Below are 23,199 nucleotides of genomic sequence, written 5' to 3' on the forward strand. Positions count from 1 at the left end.
ATGAACCAAATCAGTGATCACCAGGATGTCAAGTTACTTTGAAACATGCTTTAATTTCTTTCTCCTGATGTTTTTGGTAATTCTGTGTTGACTTCCTTAGGAAGCTTCCTCACTGTTTGCCTCAATACTAAAGGAAAAGTAACTGTTAGCAATTTTCAAATCTTGAAAATTTTCAACACCTGAAAATGTCTTGGGGGCATACTATATATACCAACCAGATATATGAGTTTATACAGACACAGTCTAAATTACTGGTTGCAGAGACTCTCCAATGGAATGTGTTAGTCAAGAGGGAGTCTTATTAGGGGAAACTACCCAGAATACTAAGATGATTATAACCCATTTGGAGAAATAACTGAGCCAAATCCAATTTGATTTTATGCCCAATCATCCAGAAAGTCACATACATCCAAGTACTGGAAATATTATGTACTAGTTATGTCCGATTGTTTGCTAGGGGTTCAACAAGAGTAATTAATTATAATCACAGGCTAGTTTATGTTTTCTGACACGTTAGCTATTTCATAATCCACTTTATGAAATAGGGTGGCTTAGGTATTCCTTTCCCTATTGCAGGGGGGAAGGAAAGAGAAGTTAAGTAACTTGGTTAATGTTCCTCAGCTACCAGGAGAAAACTAGACTTGGAATCCAGATAAGCCCAGAGAAACCCAGATAAGTCCAGTGTTTTTTACAGGACAGAAGGGTGCTTCCTGTTTTTTTTGGCCTTCGCCGAAGTTTTAATTTTGCTCTTTTGGAATTCACCACAGTGTGCTAAGGAAACAAGCAAGTATACAAACAAAATACATAATGGAATATAAAATGTGAATGCTTCTTAACATTTAATAAACTAATTCCTATGTCCTTCCTTTAAGAGAGTGTAATACAGAAATAAAGCAAAATAATAAAATCTGAATGTATACATTAAAATTACTGTTCTAACCTAAGACAAAAGCCCCGTTAGCCTTTGATTTTCTACCCACCTCAATGTACACTGAACACTTCAGTGTAGAGATGCTGAACACAACCATAAATATAAACAGATGATATTTGTATTGGTTAGTTACTTTGCTTTTAAGAGCAGTAACTAATGGTGAATTATTAACACTTGATTATGTGGGTTTTTTTTCTGCCAATTTGTGGTTAGTTTTGTCCTTTGCCTTAGTCTGTCTGGAAATGCTGCTTCATTTATTTACTCGTAGCTGGCACAAATGACTTTTGTTCCAAAGCTTGTTTTATGGAATTTTAACAGATCAGCACTTTGAAGCACATTTAGTATTCGTAAGTAAAGTTTCCCTTACATGTCAAAATGAATAACTTTCTTGAGAGTTAATGAACTGCAGTAATTCTGTCCTATACTTACCTTGTTTATTTTGTAGAGTTTGTCTTCTGTGGGAAGCTTTATTAGAAAAAAAGGAGAGCACTTCCTTAGAACTAGAGCAACAGAGGCTTTTCATACTCTTATACCAAGTTAACTTCCAAAAGATTTTTAACTCCCTGTTTCCCAAAGCACACTAAACTTTTGAGCCCTTCAAAACTACACATTTTTATTAGTCCTATTCTTTTTTGAGAGTTCAGAGAACTGACAGTATATGAAGTGGAACCCTTTCTTCTTATCACTATCAGGTTGGATGGTTAATGTTTTGAAGTACTTAAAAGAATATATCTATTATCTCCCAGCACTACAAATGCTTTGTGAGGATGGTGGTGCCTGATTTATTAGTAAAATCATGTAGTTTAAAACAAAGGGAGAATAAATTTTTCATAGTCATGGCTGTCCAATAGATTGATGCCAGAAATTTTGTGGGAGACAAATTTAAAGTAGGGTTGTTTCCAAAGTAGTACATTTGCGGGGGAAAATGACTCTTCTCTTCAATATTACATGTATGATGTTTCATACATAATGTGATTATTCAGCAGTCATGTAATCAAGCTACTGTCACTAGTTTAATTTTCTCCTTTCCCAGTGGCAATATTGCTGTCACCCCTCCTGACCAACCTTCCAGGCATAAATAAATAAATGATAACCACAACAAGATAGGGGCAAAATAAATCTATGAACCGCGAGCAAAGGTTCCACATTGCTCGTGTGGATAGTCCTTAGAAATGTTGCACAGGATGTTGCTCATAGTGGATTTAAGTTTTTTTTTTTTGTTAATGAGAAATCTATTTTGGGGGGGCTAGATGAGTGTTGTATATGTGTGTCCATGTGTATGTATGTATGTATCAGGTCAAAGTCTGTTCCCTTAAGCTTTCACTCATTTTTTAAGAAGCCTGTTCTCTGGAACTGCTGTCAGGCAGCTGCACCTGGGGAGGTCTCTGTGCACTAGGTGAAACCTCAACCTGGACAGTGGGGGGATTCTTGAGTCTGATCGAGAAAGAATTCTCAGTCCCACGAGTGTAAGTGAGGAAGGAATTCTTTAAAGTGAGAATAGCAGTGAATGGCAGCAGCCACACAGGAAATAGAGAGCAAGGAAGAACAGAGGGAGGAAAGGAAAGTTCATTAACTCCTGCTGGCATAGGGCAGATCCCTTGCCAGCTCCTGAAGCCAGAGTCACCTGGTGTCCAGTGTCTGCTTGAATCTGCACAGCATGAGAACTAAGTCCCTACTATCCCAGGATTTGGGGGAGCCACAGAGCCCTAGATGGAGTGAGATTATGTTGTGAGAACTTCCCACAGGCAAAGAAAGGAGATTTTTGGGCAGGCTTCTAAAGAGCATGACAGTACAGCTGCAGTCCTGTCTGACAATGGAAACTTGCAAGCCCAAATCATAGCTCTCAGTAGCCCTTCCCTACTTGTCTGAACTGGAACAGAGTGAAGACTTGTGCTTAAGTCTAGTTAAAATGGAATGAAATAGTGAAATAATAAAGACGCTTATCCCTAGAAGAGCACAGAGACAAAATACAATTATGAGCAGTGAGAAGTCTTTAAGGCAAAGTGCGCGGTGGAAGAAAGGGGAGTGTGGGCAACCTCAGAGAGGAGGCTCGCTTAAAGTTTAGGATTTGTGTCTTTTAAAGATTTCAAGAATGGGACAAAGGGCAGGAGGTTGGGTGGTGGGATGGTGGTGTAAGCTTGACATGTGGTCTTATGATGTCTTTCTCCAGTGAGAGACAGTATGTCACCATCCGTAGTCAGTCCTCTAGATATTCTGTAAGATAAACTTAACACAAGGAATTTCTTGATCCTGTTCTTCTCCAAGGTAGTGGTTACCCTCAAGCAGTGGGGACATATCATTTAGGACTCTTTGTCTTGCCTTAAGATAGGGTAGGTTATTGGCTGATTATCATAAAATGTTAGGAATCTCACCTCTTAACTCCCTGGTTTTTAAAATGGAATCTTAACTTTAAGATGGAGTCTCTCCTGTTCTGACTATACTCTTTATATCTCAGCATTTCAAATCATAGGCATGGATAATTAATCATGATGCTTGTCCCATGTCCCTGCCCTACCTCAGAACCATGATGACTAACAAGTCTTTACAGTTTATTGTGTGAAGTTGTTTCTTTTCCAAATTGAATGAAGACAGTATTCATTCACTATTATTCCTTAGTTTGGCATTCAAGATCTCCTATTATCCCACCTCAATCTACTTGAAAACATGTCTCCTTTTAATTCTCCTTTATTTGACCTAATCTGCAAAGAAACTAGGAATATGTCTCATGGTCTTGTAGCTCTACAACTTTACTAAGAACCTTTCCTTCATCTCTGGCCTTCTGCACTTCTTCCCTTTACCAGTCCCGGTCTGCAAATAGTCTGAGGACATAGTAACAGCAGAACGTGGTCTATGAACCCATGTAGAGCTCCAGTTACTACTATTTCCAGCCTACAATAAGTACTCAACAAATGGCAGCTGTTATTAAATAGAAGCTAACATTTATTGATGATTTACTGTGAGCCAGGACTGTTCATTTTCTTTTTTAATACGGTTAGAACAATGAAGCAGGTATTGTTCTCACTGTTTTACTGAAGAGGAAAATGTAGTTTATTGGGGGTGGATAACTTGCCCAAGCTCAAAGGGCCAGGAGACAGCAGTCTGGAAGGGCCAGAGCCTGGGGTCCCCGCCCCATTCCTTTCCTCTCAGGGTCCCGTTTTTAGGAGCTTGGGCTTTCTCCCTCCCTGGAGCTCATGAAGCCCGGGCCCTGCCTTCCCGACTGCTCTCCGCCACAGGGCGGTCATCTAGACCCAGGCCGCATCTCTCCCGCCACTGAAACTCCGTCCGACTGAACTGACTCAGAAACTCAGGCTGACCAAGGAAGCACCTTGACCTGGTTTTTGTGTCATTCTCTCCCAGGCACGTCCCGGGCGGCCACCGTCGTCTTGCAAACTGGTATCTGGACCGTAAGGCATGTTGGGTGGGAGCTGCGCAACCAGCACAATTGTCTGACAAAGTTGGGCAGAGGCCCGCTGTGCAGATCTGCTGCCAGCTCGCCCGTGACCAGAACAGGCTCGTCCCTAGGGCCATCCCTGCGCCGTGTACCTCACAGTGTGAGGATGACAGCGGGAGCTGCCTTAACATTTTCGCTCCCGGGAGACGCGCCCCTTCAGTCCTCACAGAAGAGCGGTGACCCCTGCTGCGCACCACGGCGGAGGCCCTTGCGCCTGCGCAGTCAGCGGCGGGGTGGGCGCGCCTGCGCACAGCCCGACTTCTGGCACTCTGAGGCGGGAAGCCAGGTGGGCTGTCGCGGCGACGGTTGACTGAGGTGAGGGAACCTGAAGGTTAAAGTTGTGTGCCGTGTTAGCAGGAGGGCCAAGAAGGAAAAGAGTTTACTTGTCCCTAGTTATCAAACAGCCCCCAATCCCTGGGTCAGAGAGACCATCGGAAGAGAATATGAACCCTGACCGAAGCCATGCCTCCTCCCGCCTCGTCCCCACGCGGCGGCTAAAACAGGCCCCCTGGCCTCGGTCTGCGGCCCGTCTTTGAGGTGGGGTGTGTGTGTTTGCGCCCTGGGCAGGCTTGCTGCGTGTGAAGGTTGCCAACCACATTAATGCCATTCTGGCCCTGTTCGTAGTGGGGGTGGGTGGGGCAATTAGGCCCTGTCCCCAGGGTCAGTGGTCCAGGGAAAAGATGTTGCGCTTTTGTGTGTCGTGTTTGTGTGACACTCAGAGGTGTAAGAGCCCCTCGAGCCCCCTCTAGGCTTAGGATGTGAATTGTATTGGTCCTGAAAAATGTAGCATAAACTGTTTTGGTTCCTGGAATACCATCAAGAATATTTTCCGAAGGGCCTACTGTATCCATCTTCAAGCCCAAGATAAGAAAACAAAGCAGAGACAGTACCTGCCTTTATGTTTCCTAAGGTTTATTTCTATAATGATACTTGGAAATTGATATTTACCTCATTATGATTTGCATTGTTGCTTAGTTGTGTGCATGCCTGCCTGCCTCATTAGGTAGTGAATTCAGCAGTAGAAATTACCTTATTTAGGTTCGTATGTTGCCTTTTCACAAAACAGGTGTTCTGTTGAACTAAGTTGGGATTGAAACATATTAGGAGGCTAAACATGGAAAAAACTGCCAACAGAAATTCTGTTGTGAAAGATAAAGTAAAGAAAAAACTTGTTTCACTTGTTGAAGTTACAGAAACTGAGTGGAAACTGATCATTACAATTATTATAGGTATTAACTGAGGCTTTAGTCTTTGGTATTACATAATCCGGGAATCTCAGACTAATGAACAATGCAGATGATCTGCAGTATTTTAAAGCAGAACACAGAACATGTTCTTATATAGTTAGTTCAATGGCGTATGCTTCCCCTGGTCTTGTAAGGGTGTAAGTTTACCAGTGTTGTAGTCTATTTTCCTCTTTATAGATCTGGTTCAGAATTATTGTCTTTGTGGGTCTTTAGTTCTGAAATAAATTACTTAGACTGTGTAAAAATCCTTGTATAGGATGCAAAGTTAAAGCCACTCCAGTCCTAACCTATTTCAAGCAGAGTTGGAAAATTGGGTTATATTATAAATTATTACTCAGAAAGCAGAAGACTCCATAAAGTGTTTATATGAATCAGGCTTGAAACCATAATTTCAGTAATTATAATTTAAACCATAATTGCAGTAATCACTAGGCTTGAGAATTTGATTTTGTTGCTGATACAATATAAGTTACAATTTTTTTTCTTTTAAGGTTGAGTCAAACAGCTAAATTGTGAATCTGGAGTGCAAAGAAAAAGTTACAGACTTTGATATTGAAGGAAATGAAGAGAAACCTGAATGAAAATTCAACTCGAAGTACAGCAGGTATTGAACAACTTTTATTTAGGAACCTTTAAAATGATTGAACATGTAGTCTAGTATCTACTTTTTAGGTCCAAGGAAATAACTTACTCAAGCAAAACATTTAGTGGCAGAGGTGGGAGTAAAAGCAACTTCCCTGGATTTGCTCTGGTGTTCTCTCTACAAACCCTGTGTGCTTGAGTTGTTCTGTGTTTTTAAGCTGAAAACAAAGGAATAGTTTTTATTTGTGTTTGTGACTGACTTACTAAAAATATTTCCAGAAAAAGCACTTCTGTCTGCCCAATAGCTTCCCCTACCATTCTGTTTCCACAGTGTATTTAGTATAAGGAAGGAGGGCAATCGAGATAGCCATTATTATTGTCATCCTTGTCTTCCAGATGAGAAACTAAGGCACAAAGAGGTTAAATAAATAACTTAGTATGTACCAGAACCAGTGTTTGAACCTAGGAATCTGGCTGTAGAGTCTATGCTCTTAGTCACTTTTAGTATATGTTGCATTGGCACAACTAGTTTAAGGAAATTGCCCAAATTTATACTTTGAAGTTGTAATTCAAACCTACTTTGAAATTGTGATTTAAACACAGGCAGTCTGATTCCAGAGCCCACATCATTTCCCCAGCCTTTCAACAGGCAGTTATCAGAGACTATATTCTCCTGTAGTACAAGTGTTGGTAGACCAGCTAGGGTATGATACAGTGGCAAGATATCTGAACTGAGATTTAGGAATCTTGGGTCTTATCTAGGTTCTTCCACTGTGGCAGTGGGAAGACTTTTAGACATCTTTTTCTTCTGAGATCCCTCCTAGTTTTAGTGTTTATAAATTCTGCCTTTTGTCTTGACCTAAGATCTCAGGTCTCCTATCTGGAGGGTTTGGAGGTAGTATTCTCATTTGCATTGGATATTATCACTTTTAAGGCATTCTCAAAATGATCTACAGAAAATATGCATTTCAGAACACCTGTAGTGCTCATTAAAATTGCAATTTTGGCTTCCAAACCAAATCTACTGAAATAAAACCCATGAGAATCGGGTCTAGGTACTGGCATGTTAAGTGCAATATAGATAAATCTTCGTCAAACCAAAGTTTGAGAACCATGACCCTAAGGGTATGTTACCATAGTCCAAAGAGTGGTTAAGGTTTTGGAAAGCAAGGATCAATGTTTGGTTCTCCCTCACCTCTACTGTACTTGAAGGATCCCCTCCAGTTGATATGGTAATAGGCAATCAAAGGAGGGAAATAAGAAAAACAAGTAGTGAATTTGGGAAGAATTTGGGGGTGGGAGAAATGGGAATTACTTCCAAACAAGGAATTGAGACAGTTTAACACAGAATAAGAAAGGAGACAAATGAGGCTATTTAGGATCTTAAAGAAGCTTTAAAGTAGCTTAAATGAGGTCATTTAGGATCTTAAAAAAAAATGTAAGAATCAGTCCAAAGATGTAGAAATGTATATATAATGAATAAATAATTAACACAGAAGTAGACAAATTCAAATTGTGCATTATATCCTAGTAATTATTCTATAACTGAATCTAAATCTGTTTGCCTTTTATGTACTGATTTATTGGTACTTTCAATTTAGGCTGTTTGCCTGTACCATTGTTCAATCAGAAAAAGAGGAATAGACAGCCATTAACTTCCAATCCACTTAAAAATGATTCAGGCATCAGTACTGCTTCTGACAGCTATGATTTCCCTCCTCTACCAACAGGTAAGAAAATAAGGTGAAAATTTTCAGAAAATAAGGACTAGAATTATAAAAAAAATTGTACTTCTATTTTATTATAATGGAAATAGAAAATTTATTTATTTTCTTCTTTCCACTATCCAAATGTAGGGATTACTTGGCTCTTTCTGAACATTCCAGTACAGTACTTTGAGTTTCCTTGTCTACAAGGATGGCTTAGCATTTAAATGGATTATCTGAGATCTGGGGCCTTTGTTCCAATGAAGTAGTAACTTACATTGTAAAGATTTATTTTTTCTTTTTCAAAACACACATGGATATTGTGACTTAGACCTCAGTGGTTAAGAATGGAGAAACTCATGTTGCCTCAGGAATAGGAATAGTGTGCAAGAGAAGACAGGAAAAATGGGAAAAAAATAGGCCTTAGGAAGTTTAGTAGGCCAGAATTTCTAGTGGTTGGCCTAGTCTTTTTACTGCCTTACAGAATTTTTGCCTTTCTTTGTTGTTGGCTCTTTATTCTCTCATCCAACCAGTTGTCTTCCTTACAGCTTCAACTTGCACCTGAACTAAATTGCCCTTGCTGGGAGTTAACATAACCTTTTAGTTCTAGTTCTCAGAGCCCATTGTTGACTGCCCTCTGTATCTCTTGATCAGCTTCTAGAGACAGCCTCTGGTTCAGCTCATCTTTTTAAGTGAAGTCACTAAAATTCTGATATAGCTTATGGTTAGGCCTCTCATCTCTGAAACAATTAGCTGTGGTGAGGGTGCTGGGGGGTGGGTTTTAATGTTTGCTACCTTTTTACTTTTCTTCAGAACAAGACATGGATAGGCAGACATTGTGAAATATACTTGTTACATGCTGGTTATATAGATTTACATTTTTTTGAGTACACTTAAAAACTCTTTAATAGGATCTTATACAACCAAAATTTAAAAAATTCCTTTATATGAAGCAATACTTGTGTTGTTAATTTCATCCAGTGTGCAGCCATAGACTTTAATCTGCTTCTAAATCTGTAATTATTTTGTTTTCTTTCACATTTGAGGAATTTGAAGTATGAATTTTATACTATTCCCATTTTATGGATACAAGATTAAAAATTCACATGGATTTCCATAAGTTGGCATTTATCTGGTCATCCTCTGCCATTTAAAAAAATTCTCCACCCATTTAAAATATTTTTATAAGTACCATGAATGCTGACCTTGAAAAATAACAACAGTTTGAGCTACTCCATAGGAAAATGTGCATCCTCCTGAAGAACTGAACTCTCTAAGCTCTGACCAGGATTGCTATCTGTCAGAGATACATAATAAGATTCTTCTATGGGGTAAAAGATAGGACCAGATCAGTGTTTTTCAAATTTTGTCTTGATCCATTAGTTAGGTTGGGAAATAACCATTCTTTTAAAATAACAAATAGAATGAAGTAGAGTAAAATAGAATAGAAAATATCAGAGTGTATCACACATAATAAGCATAAGAATTGATGGTGCAATTTTGTGATGTTCTTCCCCCCCAGCATCATGTACACACACGGACACACACACAAACACACACACACACACACACACACTCACACACATAAGTGTTATGCATTTCTTGCTGTGGGTTGAGATCAAAAAAGTTTAAGAAACATTGATTATACTGAATTCATGTTACAAAGTACAAGGTACTATACTAGGATTGATTGTGTAAAAGATAAGGATTAAACTATTACCTTTGTCTAAAATACAGTGGGGGAAGAAAAATATCTGTAAAAATTAATAAGGCAGGTATGACAAATTCTACAACAAAGTTCTGTTGAAGAACAAGTTCCTATCCACGTTCTTTTCTTCTTCAAGCATTCAGCCTCCCCAGATTAAGTAAGTGTGAAATAATTATTTTATAAAATGCTGCCTATCTTACTTTTATATATGTTATTTATATCTTTTGAGATTGGGCCTGGGAAGCAATGAATCCAGAGCTGCCTCCTTTAACAAAAACAGTGAACACAGGGTATGTGGAAAAATGTACACCAATGAGTGTGTGTCTGTTACTGATTAAAGTTATTTTTCTGTGTATATACATTTCTCAATTTGAAAACAAACTATTAATATTAATAAGATGTTTCCTTGAAAGGCATATGTCACATTCAGTTTCTCATCCCATGAGAAGTCAGGATTCTACATCTAAGTCTATTCAGTCAAATACTGAAAGAAACAAGAGTGGTTGGAGGTGAGTCTACTTTAGATTTCTCTTTCTTCTATTCCTTCTTTGCCTTCCCCCCTCCTCTCCTCCCTTCCCTCTTCATCTCCTCTTTTCTTAGAATTACATTTGGAAGATTTCTATACTTATAACTTACTATAGCAATATTACCTATGTTTTATAAAAGAAGTTAAGAGACCATGCTATATAAAACTTCAAAAATAAGGAAATTTGGCAGTGATTATGTTTCCAAAGAATGCTTCATATTAAAATGAAATTTCTGCCAGTATGCATCACCATTCTATGGATCATTAACGATCTAATTGACAATAGAGTCAGGAATAACTGTATATGAATGTTGGATATATTTAGAAGTTGGGAATCAAATAGAATGCTTAGTCTTACCCTAGTAACACAGTCAACTCCAAGGTAAATGGAATGGAATAGGAAAGACATATGGAGATGGAAATGCACATGTATCTGCAGGGGTAGGGGCTCAGGAAATGAAGAGGACCATTAAGGGAGATGGTGTGGGTAGTTCTGGGTCATTGCCATAGGATCTAAGATTAATTGCTAAATATTATTAGAAAATGAATAGATAGAGGACATGGTATTTTTAGGTTGGATTTTAATATTTGATAAAAGGCAATACTGAAGGAAATAATTTTGGGAACAAACTATTGGAAAAACACCAAACATATATGTCAGTCACTGTTTAATGCTGAGAAATATTATTTTAATAATCCTTACAACTCTGAATTAATATTGCCCTCACTTTTGTTAGCTAAAGATACCACATTTTTTAAAAAGGGAGAGACTTTAAATACATCAAAACAATATTTAAAAAAATCAGTTATGACTTTTTACTTATGCTAGTTTCCTCAGGACCAGTCAGTTACTTTCTTCAGGACCAGGGCTTGAAACTAGGCCTATTCAGTGGTTTGAGATGGTGCTTGGAAGCATAGTTCCATCTGTAGGTACTATGAGAAAATTCATTTTGACAAGCATTAGAGAATTAGCTAATAGATTGTAATCTGGACAGGCTGTCTGTATTGGGTATTCCAATTTGAAATAATAATGATCTGTCAGTCAATTGGAATATAACAATAGAAAATACAGGAGCAGAAAACATTTGAAAACCCAAGTAGGCAGTTGGTAATCTGCTAAAGATCTTTTAACTGATTCTGTGCTTAAGTTTAGAATCTAGGCTTTACATTCATATCCATCTGGCCCCAGCAACAGTTCTTAGGGATCTCATTGAACATCTGGACCCTGTCTTTGTCCCTAAGAGAGGGATCTGAGGGAGACACTGCTCTTTGCCCTGTGTAGAAGCCACTACATCAGAGACTTCATGGTCTGTTTGGGATGTAGAGGACCTGGCTGAGCTGGATTGGCTGCTGATGCAGCATTTGTGTGTAGATGCTCCCAGTAAGATCAAAGGAGTATAGTTCTCAGGGCTTGTCTTCAGACTGGGAGCACCTCTTAAGCAAAAATATTGGAGGAGGTTGCAGATGTGCTGTTATCGATAAGGAGTTGTGAAGCTAAAACTTTTCTGAACTATGAATAATAAAAGTAATTTCCACAACCATGAGAGACAAAAGACAAAATTATGTTTCTGTTCTCTATGGAAAATAAAATTGATGTCTTATGAAGAGGTGATCAATGTAGGAAAAGAATCTTGTAGAGGTATGTAAAGGGCAGTTAATAATAATGCTAATATTTTTTTCCTGGAAATTATGATGTTTGTGGTATTTATCCACTCTTAAAATTTGTAATTATTTGTGATTTCTCTTCCCATTATTTTCTTACCTTATTTTATCCCTAATTGACTTAAGAGGCTCCCCAAACTATACAAGCTTCAGTCTACTCAGTAAGGAGCCTAGACCTTTTTTGGATTATTTTTCCTAACAAAGGATGGGTTGTATTGTTTGCCCTGTTGTGATACTCATGATAATTTTAGAAAAATTATTCGGAAATAAGAATTTGTGACTTAGACTTGTTTCTCCCTGTGGAACTCTTAACTAGCCTGCTTAGAATTATATTTTGGATTTTGGCTTCATTAACATCATGTTCTGATCAGCTGATACAACTCATTGAATGTAGCTAGTAAAATACTGCAACAAATTCATGAATATGGCTTTTAAGCTATATAGTAAAAGTATAATTTCTAATCAAATAGCTATTTACCTAACTTATATTTATACTCCTTGTGATTTAAGATCACTGACAAGCCATAATTTAACTTCCTAAAATTTTACTTAGTAGAAAATTTGAAAATAAGTGTATAAAAAAGTAAGCAAATATCCTCAATGTCTTACTACTTAGAGACAATCACTGTCCTAAGAAGGCTTGTATAGTTTAAAAATACACTTTACGACACTGGACTTGGAGTTGGGAGACTAGGGTTCTCTGGGTTCTGGATTGCCAGTAATTTGCTATATTCCTCACCTGAAAAGAGAGATGTATTATATAATGTATTGTAGGGTTGTTGTGGGGATGTATTTGGAATTTCTAACTAGTTGGTAGTTACAAAATAGTTTATGAACCGCAAATTACCATATAAATGAAAAAATTCATTATTTTAACTAAAAAGTACATACAAACAAAAGCTAATACTAATGTTCTAAAAAAAAAATACTATTACAGCTACAGAGGTGGCAACAAAAATACCAGCTTGAAAACTTGGGATAGAAGTAGTTTTTGGCCTCAGTGCAAAAGAGCAAACCTAGTGGAAAATGATGGAATAAATTCTTGTCCAGTGAGTTCGGGAGCTCAACAACAGAAACATTTAAGAATATCTGAACCTCCTAACTCATCTCTCCAAAGAGAAACTGAAATACTCAGACAAACACATTCAACAAAGACATCTGGCTCTACAATGAGAGGTGTAGACAAAAACAGTGCATTACAGGCATGTAAGCCCAATTTTCAGCAAAATCAGTTTAAGAAAAAAATGTTGGATGATACTCAAGAAGGAAGCACTCTAAAGGTAAACTTTTAATTTTAAGTTATTTATATTTTTATATTTATATTACAAATAAGACATAAATAAGTATTTAGAAAGTTACAGATAAGAGTATTTGAAATCAATCTCATGGTATGCATTACTTGATTAACACTAATAATCTAGTTCCATTGGAATAGATGAATGTTAGTTTTAAAATGTGTAGAGATTGTGAGTGGCTGCTCCTTTTCAGAGTTGCTTTAGAGAGTCCTACAGGGTTCTGAATTTCACTCTTTACTAATTATTGAGATGATGACAATTTATCCAATGCTTGCAGAAATTCTCCAGGCTCTTTATTAGTCAGTCTAAGTCTTTTGTAACTGGAGTCAGCAACTATTTTCTGTAAAGGGCCAGATATTAAATATTTTTGGCTTTATGAGCCATATTGACTCTTTTGCAACCACTTAATTCTGCTATTGTAGCTTGAAAGCAGCTATAGATAATACTTAAATGAATAGTCATGTCTGTGTTCCAGTAGGAGTTTCTAAAAGCAACAGATTAGGTTTGGACTACAGGCCATAGTTTGCTGACCTCTGCTCTATAATCTCATTTTATTTTGCCTTTCTAGCCTCATACTCTATATTCCACTAATTCTTGAATGGGCTAGCCATTTCAGACTCTTTACAATTCTCTAAACATAATATGCATTCTAATATGACTCTGCTTTGGTATATATTCTTCTCTATACCTGTACCTCAGCCTTCTGCTCTCCATTCCTTGCTTTAATTGTTCTTTTAAAATGTCATTTGTGTGTGCTGGCTGTTCCCATCCTCATCCCTTGCCTGCAAATAAATACTTTGCCCTCCACCCTTCTCTATGCTCTGGAAATCTGAATTGACTTCATAATGCATCTTCCTGGGATCCCTTAGCTGGCTTCTGTGAGGGGTCAGCCAGTGGGGTCACTGGCAGGACATCAAGGGCAAGACTTCAAGCCCTCCCTGCTTACATGTTGAGTTGCAGGCAGTGGCTGTGCCCCACCCTGCATGATACCACCCCTCCATGAGTCCAGCTTTCACAGGTTTGGTAATTTCATTTCCTCACCTGTCCTTTCTGTCTAGGAGTGGTAGAAATTTCTTACTGTTGTTAGCCTTTGAGATAAGTGTCCTATGTTTGTTCTTCTCATATGCCTGTAAACAGTCTTTCTCAATAAGCCATCTGGGGTGAATTCTGTTTTTCTTTTTTTCCTGAAAATCTGACTACTGTAGTATGCTTCATGGTGGTTCTCAACCTTATGTTTCCTTGTACACAAGAATGGTATGACATAGTCACCTTAGTAACAGTGGCTCATTATTGCACTAGTTTTCAATGGGAAGTATTCATATTGGTTAGGAGTAGGAGGAGGAGGGAAGGTGGTTGTAATCGGAAAAAATGTCCTATTAAGTGTTGTTCCGTATGTCTCCGCCCTCACAAAAGAAAGTGCTCTCCTCCCTGAAAGTTAATTATCTTAACACAATATGTTCTTAATTGATCTTTAAAAATACCAAACACATTCCCACCTCAGGACATTTATACTTTGCTGTTCCCTAAGTCCTTACTCAACAACCTAAAAGTTATAATCCATGTCTCTCTCTATTCTTTTGCCCTGTTTTTTAATACATAGTATATATCAATTCCTGACATTCTATTATAAACACACATACACACACACACACACACACACACACACCCTACATATTTATTTTCTGAATCTCCCATTAGACTACAAAATCTTTGAGAGTAGCTGTCTTGTCTGTTTTGTTCACTATTGTTTCCTCATTAGCTGTATTTGGCACAGATTAAGTGCCAGTAAATACTTTTGGAATGTTGAATGAATCTGACTCCCCTCCTGAAGTATGAGCATATTAGGGAAAGGAATTGTGTTTTAGTCACCTGAGTTTATCACAAGACTTTAAAAATATTCAATGAAAGGGCAAATGAATAAGTGAATAAATACCCATATAAATAATTCTTGATTGTCTCCAAGTGTACATGAGTTTCCTCCTATAAAGTGCTAAAGATGCCTTTAATTTAGGGTAGTAAATGTACTAAAATTTTCAATAGTTCTTTTTACATATTTTACACATTTGCCTATGGTAAGGACCTAGAATCTTTACATAGAAAGTAGGATGGAAAAAAATGAAATATTTTTTATGCTATGTTTTTATTTTTTCAAAAGGAAGCATCATTGTATCAGTTAAAGTTTAAGGAAAAAGATAATTCTTTGAGAATTATATCTGCAGTTATTGAAAGCATGAAGTACTGGCGTGAACATGTGCAGAAAACTGTTCTTCTTTTTGAAATACTGGGTAGGTACAATAAAAAATACTTCAGTAATACCATTTGTACAATAGTTTTGAATGTCACTGAGGATATTGAGGGAATCTTAAAAAATAAAATTTTGCCAAAGGAGATTATGGTTATTAGAATTTTCTTCAGATCCTGGATCTATCATTGATTTGTGTGACTTAAGGTATATCTGGTTATTATGGTAGTATTCTTCTGATTCATGATGTTAAAACTGGAAAGAGTTTTACAAGTAATCTAACTCAACCCTTGAGGTAGATGAGGAAATGGAGCAAACAGAATAGACTCGACCAAAATCACGGTTAGCAGTAGAAAGGGATCTAGAATCCAAGTTTTTTGTCCTCAATCTAGTGTTCTTTCTACTATATTACACTAAATCCAATAGTAATTTTGTATATAAGTTAAATCATATTTTAAATACTCTGAAAAAACATTTGCAAAGAATCCTTTACTGATAGGAATAAACATCCTACAATTACTCTGCTTTCTAAATTAATATTTAAAAGGGGGAGAGTTTTTAGAATGTTTCTGGAATTTGATTTCACCTTGAATGAAAAGATAAAGTAAGAAGTAGAGATTCAAATGAACTTTTTCCCATAGTTGAAATAAAATATTTAATTTTATTTAAATTATGAAATAATCTAAACCTACTGAAAAATATAGAGGATATAATAAATATCCACATACTTGTATTATAGATGTATTTGAAACCCCCATCCTTTTACTTCTTCTCTAATCATTGTAGTATTTTTCCTATTAATGCTTTTATAATTTTACTATATATATCTAATTTCATAAATTTATATAAATATATTTTTTATTGCTCTATTTTTTTATTGCTCTCATTTAGAAAAACAGCTTACATTTTTATCTACTGTTATGTTTTTGAGATTTAGCCATTTTATCACAGTGTTGACTTCATTCTGAGTCTCCAGTTGTGGTCTCTTCAGCAGTTTTTGACTTTTCCCTTTTGGTATTAAGATGATTATCAAAGTTCTCTATACCACACATCCTTAACTACACTGTCACATTCTTTGATAGTTTCTTCTGGTTGCTCTTTCCCAGAAACTAGCAAATGACCCCTTGCATTATCATTGTTTCTGATTGGGGATAAGCCCATCACTGAAACTCTGAACTCTACTTGGGGAATGGGGTATGCTGATTGGTTTAAGTCTCAGTTCACTCCTGGATTTGGGAGTGGGGACAAGTCCTATCCAAATCATCTGGCTAATAATGGCATAGGAGAGGTTTCTTAAGGGAAAAATCTGTGTTATTAGGGGTAATGGAGGCTGACTTCGAAATAACACACATTCACTATCAGTACTCAGTGGGTGGTTATTAATGGAATGAATAATGCTTTCATTTGGTAATAATTTCTTGACATAAATATAAATTATTATTTGCATTTTACAGATGAAACAAATATAAAAGAGATTAAACAGTTTGCATAGTTTAGTAATTGAATAACTGGGAGTCAAATCCATGACTTCTGATTCTAATTCAGTGATTCTTTTTTTCCCATTAAATCATGATGCTTGTTTGTTATACATGTGTATTTTATTATAACATAGTAGACTGGTCTGGGATTTAAACAATCTAAAGCACAGTCAAAGAAAAAAGCTTTAAATGGCCAACTATTGTCACTTGTATGAACTTTGGCCTATAACCTGTACCTAAGTTGGAGAGGGCTAGAAATTTTGCTCTTCTTAGTATAAAAGAATTTCAGAAATATCTTTTGCTCTTAATAGTGTCTTATTATTGTAGAAGTAAAACTGTGGGAGGTTGATGTGGGAATAGTTAAGTATCAGCTTCTCTTTGTTAAATTTTATTTGCATTTTACCAGAACTGATTTTTTTTCTCTCTCTTTCAATGTTGCTTAGCTGTTCTTGATTCAGCTGTTACACCTGGCCCATATTATTCAAAGACTTTTCTTATGAGAGATGGGAAAAATACTCTGCCTTGTGTATTTTACGAAATAGTGAGTATTTGCTTAATTATTTGCAAAGCCTATGTCAACAAACACAAATACAGGCCATCAGTCCATTGCAGTAGACATTGGTTTTAGTTCTGATATTAAAGTTGTTTATTTGCTTAATTAATATGTAGAACCTACTATGTGCCAGGTGTTGTGCTGGATGTAAGGGATACAAAGTGGAATGTAAGTGGAAAATGCTCTTTCTTTCAAAGAGTTCATAATCTCAAGGAGAAAGTTACATAAATGTTACACTGAGGTATGATAAATGGTGTGATGGAGGTATGTGCACAGTGCAGTGGAAGTAGATAGAAAGGATGAGGCAGATCAGGGAAAGATTTTTGAAGAATATAGTAATTTAGCTTATCTTGGATATTTAAAGACTAATAAATTAAGCCAAAGTGTGTTGGAGGCGGTGGTGAGGGGAGGGAAGAGGTGGAGAGAAATGCATTCTAAGATGAGAGAGCAGTATATGCAAAGATGTGAAGCAGAGAGAAAGCCTGGATTGTATAGGAAACTGCAAGTAGTTTATAGTTACCAGAGTAGAGTTAGCAAGTGAAGGGGGTAAGGGTAGTGCTTAAGGCTAAGAGTGGGCTGGGATAAAGGGAGGAGGCTTGGTGATAGAGAAGGCTCGGGGAACAAAGGAGACTGCAGCCCTTAGAAGACTTAGGTACTTTGTAAAAGAGTTCGGCATTAATTTTGAAATTAGCCTTTAATCTGAAATCATACTTTGATTTCACTTTTTACTCTACCATTTACTAGCTTTATGACTTTGAATAAGTTGTTTAAACCTCCTGAGCCTGAGTTTTTTTAGATCTGTAAAATGGGAAGACTAATTTCTACTTTGAAAGGTTGTTTCGGAGATTAGATGGTAAAACACAAATGTATAGCATCTGCATCATTGTGCCTCCTTCCATTCACTACCTCCTGTCTCCTTCCTAAAAGTAACCATTACCCTGACTTTAAAGATCACAAATTAATTCTGTCTGTATTTAAACTTTATATAAAAATAGTATTATATAGTATGTCTTTTCTTACATCTGGTTTCTTTCACTCAACACAATGTAAGATTCACCTATATTGTTTCATTTCTCTGTACAATATTCTGTTGTATGACTATGCCAAAGTTTAGTTTTTTATTCTGTTGGTGAGCATCTGGGTTGTTTCCATATTTTTTGCTAGTATGGATATTCTCATATGTCTCTATTGTGCATATGCATACATTTATGTTGGATATATTCCTAGAAGTAAAATTGCTACATCATAGTGCATATGTATGCTCTAATAGAGTAGTTATTGCCAAAGAGTTTTCCAAAGGGTTGTTTTACACTCACAGTCAGAGGAGGTGAATATAGTTTCTCTGCATTCTTAGTAACACTTAGTACTGCCAGTCTTTTTCATTTTAGGTATTCTAGTCAGTGTTTAGTGCTATCTCATTCCTCTGCAGTTCCCTGGTGACTGATGAGCTCAAGCACCTTATATGTTTACTGGTTGCTTATCTTCTGTAAAGTCCATTCAGGCCTTTTGTTTTTTTTTACTATTGAATTATTTGTCTTTTCCTTATTGGTTTATAAGAGGTTTAAAAAACTATTCTGAGTACAAATTCTTTATCTATTATGTGTATTGCAAATATTTTTTCATACTCTGTGGTTTGCTTTTTCATTCTTAATGGTGGCTTTTCAGTCTAAAGGGTGAACAGAAATTCTTCCCTTTAATATAGTCCTTTTAGCAAGTATCACATTTTCTCTTATAGTTAGTGCTTTGTATGGCTGTCAAGTAAAAGCAATCCTGAAATAATTTTATTCATGTTTGAGAGGATTTGATGCTGACTGATCTTGTTTTGGTTTATTAGCCCTATTAAGGCATAGCCCTTTTGGGTCCCAACCCTAAGCCTCAGTGGTCACCAGAATCTCTTTTCCTTGGGGGCATCTAAGTCCATTTTTCCCCCTGAGCCCTATGAGCCTGTCAAAAGCTCTGCTTAGTTTCTTAAGACTCTCAGCTGCCTTGACTATAAATGACAAATATCTCAAGGGGAAAACATCCCCAAATATGAGTCCCCATTTTAGACTCTTGTCCTTTCCCAGATGGGGGTCTCTGTAATTCCTCACTTCTCTGGTATCTCTCTGATGTCTCTGAGGAGATTTAAAAATATTTCATCCAGCTATTCTAGTTCTTAGCTAGAGAATTAGTCTGAACTATCTAGTTTGCTGTCTGTTCAAAGTGGAGCTTTGGCAGACTAATAGAAGTGGATAATTCTGTATGTAAGGCACATGCCATTACATTGGAACCTATTCAGTCTTTTAAGAAGCAGCAGCTCACTAGCTTGTAAGAAGCCCTACCCAAGTGAAGATCTTTCCTCTGTGACTGGGCATCTTTATATGCCCTGATCGTTACATAAGGGCATCCTCATATGCCTAACTATCATGGTCTTGTTGGCAGTAGAACCCTAAATAAGGTGAGGGAATTACAGCATTTTGGGGTGGTTCATACTTAAGTCAATCATATAATTAATTTCAAAAATTTGAAATTCAGGCTAAGTAATAAATAATTATTAATATTTATTTTTTGAAAAACAGGATCGTGAACTTCCAAGACTGATTAGAGGCCGAATTCATAGGTGTGTTGGAAACTATGACCAGAAAAAGAACATTTTCAAATGTGTTTCTGTCAGACCAGCATCTGTTTCTGAACAAAAATCTTTTCAAGCATTTGTTAAAATTGCAGATGCTGAGATGAGGTATTATACTAATTTAATTAATGAAATTTAAGTAGTGATGAAATAAGTTTAAATAGTATAACTTACAGCATTTTTCTGTTATTGTTTAAATTACCATGGTTTTATAGCTATTGTTTTTCTGTATTTCATTTGTTGAATTAAAATTTTTAAATCCTTTCAGATGTGGAAAAAGTTTTTGAAAAGACTTGCTGTTTTTATAAAAAATGATTCTTTTGCTAAAAATTCGACTACCATTTCAGATAAAAATGTTCTATATAAGAGGATTAGATACCTATTTAATATGAGGTAATGCATTCGAGTCAGCCCAAAAGCCAACGTCAAGCTTAATGGGAACATATAGAAATATTCCGACTAGAGTCAAGAACAAGACGAGGGTGCCCACTATCAGAAGTGTTACTAAGCATTATACTAGAGTCTATGCAGTTCATTTAATTATTTCAAGTGTTTAATGAGCATATACTCTGTGCCAATCACTGTTTCAAGTGCTGGAGACAAAGCAGTTAACAAAGTAACAAAAATCTCTGAAACTATGGAATTTATATTCTAGGACCCAGAGAATATATTAGCAAAAGACAAAAACTTGACATATAATAATTATTGCTATAAGCAGATGATATAATTATATATATAGAAAACTTAAGAAAATCAACTGAGGTACTACTGCAAGAATGAGATAATTTGGTAAGGCATTAAAAATTTAATAAACAAAAATCATCAATAGATGTTATTTATATATGACCACACTGTTAGAGTAGAAAATGGATAAAGATACCACTTAAAATAGAAAAAAAAAATATCCAAGGACTAGCCAAGACTAAATGATTAAATGTGGAAAGTAAATGAACAAATCTTTAAAATACGCAAATGAAGGACACAAAAGAAAGATTTGTGCAAATGTAAAAATCATTTTCTTGGATAGGAAGACAAAGATGTTGATTTTTCTATAATTTGTAACTTCTGTGATTTTCTGTGTACACACCACACACACACACGTAAATGAAGCTGATACTAAAGATTACATTAAAGAAAAAGAATAGAGAACTCTGAAAAAGAAGAACAATAGGAGATAGTTCTATCAGATATTGTAAAACCTTAAACATACAATGTTAATTATCTATTGCTCCATAACTAATTACCCTCCAAATTAGTGGCTTAAAACAAGCATTTATTATCTCTCACAGTTGGAATGGGCCAGGATTTCAGGAGTGGCTTGGCCAGGCAACCATGGTTTGGGGGTCTCTTAGGAGGGCACACTTCTGAGGTGGCTTGTGCACATGACTGCCAAGTGGTGCTTGCTGTTGGCAGGAGGCCTCAGTTTTTTATTATGCGGGCCTTTCCAAAGAGCTGCTTGAGTGTCCTCATGACATGATTGCTAGCTTCCCTTAGAGCAAGTAATCTAATAGAGAGTTGGCCAGGTGGAAGCTATCTTTTTATGGTCCAGCCTTGAAAATCACACATCACTTCTAATATGTTTGCTAGAAATGAGTCATTGAGTATGGACCACATTTAGGAAGAGGGGAACTAAGCTCTGCCATTTGAAGGAAAGAGTATCAAGGAAATGGCAGACATATTTTAAAACTAACCCATATAATGAAGGCATATTTATTTATTCATGCAAAATATGGTACTTGTCATGAATAGGCCAAAAGAACATGCAAAAATAAACTCAAGTATAGAGAACAATAAATGTAGCATCTGAAATCCATGGGGGAGAGGACCGTGCAATTGGTGAGCTATGTTGTACACTTGAAACCAGTATTATATATCAACCATACTTAGAGTTTTTAAAAATGGTTTGACCTCTTGACAGCATCTTGAAAAAATTAAATTAGTTAAATCTTATGCTAAGGTTTTTAGTATATTTTTCTTATTCTTCTGTAGTCTTTAAAAAAAATACATGTATTTAGCTTTTTCATCCATTTGGAAATTACCTTTGTGTAGGTTGCAAGGCATAGGGGTTTGGCTTAATTTTATTTCCCAAATAGGTGGCTGATTATTCCAATACCACCTCTTGAACAGTATACCATTTTCCTATTTATTTGAAATACTGTGTATATCACCAAATAAAACATACAAGCATCAGTCTACTTTTAACTTTTTGGTTAATTTCTTAGCTATTCTCAAAGCCTTGTTTTAAAATAATCCTGCTTTGAGTTTTGATTAGGATTGCATCAAATTTATAAATTACTTTGGGGAGAGTAGACTTATTTATAACAGGTAATCTTCCCATTAAGGAATATGGCATGTCTGTTTATTTAGATCTCTATGTCTTTCAGTAAAGTTTATAATTCATAAAAATTTTGACCATTTCTTACTACATTACTTATATACATATGTGTGTGTATGTATGTATGCATATATGATATATATAATCAACTATATATAATTTGCATTTAACTTTCTGTTTCCTCATACCTGCCCTTCAGAAACATCTGCACTCTGGTCTTACCTCTCTACATCCTCTCCCTGCCCTAATTCTTTAGATTTCTATTGCTCAAGCAAGCCAGTGGAGGGGGGTGATAGTCTCCAGCTTCAAAAACAATCAAGGTGGAGGAATCTCTAGGAAGGTACCGGAAAGGAGGATGCATAGAATGATATCAAGTTCTTTTGTGACTTTACAGTTACTGTCTTGTATCAGAGATTTAGTTGTGTTGCCAGTTGGAAGATCACATCCAGAAAGATTGGTGTACAGTCCTATGGAATATGGTTTGAACCAGGAATCCATATATGCAGCTGTTTCTCCCATAGTCATGATTCACAAAGCTAGGAATCAAGGGGTGGTAGCAGGACTGGCTTTTCCCGTTATTATTAGACCAAATAATGTACTTAGAGAACCTTTGCTTCTCACCCTGACAATTTTGGGCTCTGATGGTTTAGATATGTCTGTTATAGTCTAGATTACCAAAAAGCAGACTGAGACAAAGTCTTATTTGCTAGTAGTTTATTTGGGATACTATCTCATGGGAAGAAGTGAGGGATAGATGGGGTATAAAAAGAAGGGAGAGCCAGTACTGGGGTGGCTTACTGAGCAGACCTCCGCTAGGAGTGACAAGTCTTGAAGTGCCATCCACCTTAGTGAAAATGGGAAGCATATATTGA

The 23,199-nt window shown here is 36.4% G+C and overlaps 1 protein-coding gene across 5 annotated transcripts in view; it reads left to right on the forward strand.

Moving 5' to 3' along the window:
- Positions 1-20,259, forward strand: part of SPATA22 (spermatogenesis associated 22) — a 39,251-nt gene extending 18,992 nt beyond the window's left edge. For 3 of the 5 annotated variants that reach the window (XM_037022787.2, XM_073235015.1, XM_073235014.1), the window contains 8 exons: positions 6,121-6,233; positions 7,813-7,941; positions 9,855-9,915; positions 10,039-10,134; positions 12,751-13,093; positions 15,264-15,393; positions 17,272-17,369; positions 19,940-20,259. In XM_037022787.2, the coding sequence (XP_036878682.1) occupies positions 6,191-6,233; positions 7,813-7,941; positions 9,855-9,915; positions 10,039-10,134; positions 12,751-13,093; positions 15,264-15,393; positions 17,272-17,369; positions 19,940-20,131 (1,092 nt within the window). In that variant the 5' untranslated portion in view covers positions 6,121-6,190 and the 3' untranslated portion in view covers positions 20,132-20,259. Of the gene's footprint in view, positions 1-4,129; positions 4,698-4,733; positions 4,920-6,120; positions 6,234-7,812; positions 7,942-9,854; positions 9,916-10,038; positions 10,135-12,750; positions 13,094-15,263; positions 15,394-17,271; positions 17,370-19,939 lie in introns of those variants that run through there. The other 2 variants (XM_073235013.1, XM_073235016.1) reach the window with 2 other exon arrangements.
- The last annotated feature ends 2,940 nt before the right edge of the window (positions 20,260-23,199 follow it).

This window comes from Manis javanica, chromosome 4, assembly GCF_040802235.1.
Source record: "Manis javanica isolate MJ-LG chromosome 4, MJ_LKY, whole genome shotgun sequence".
In the NCBI taxonomy this organism is placed as follows: Eukaryota; Metazoa; Chordata; class Mammalia; order Pholidota; family Manidae; genus Manis; species Manis javanica.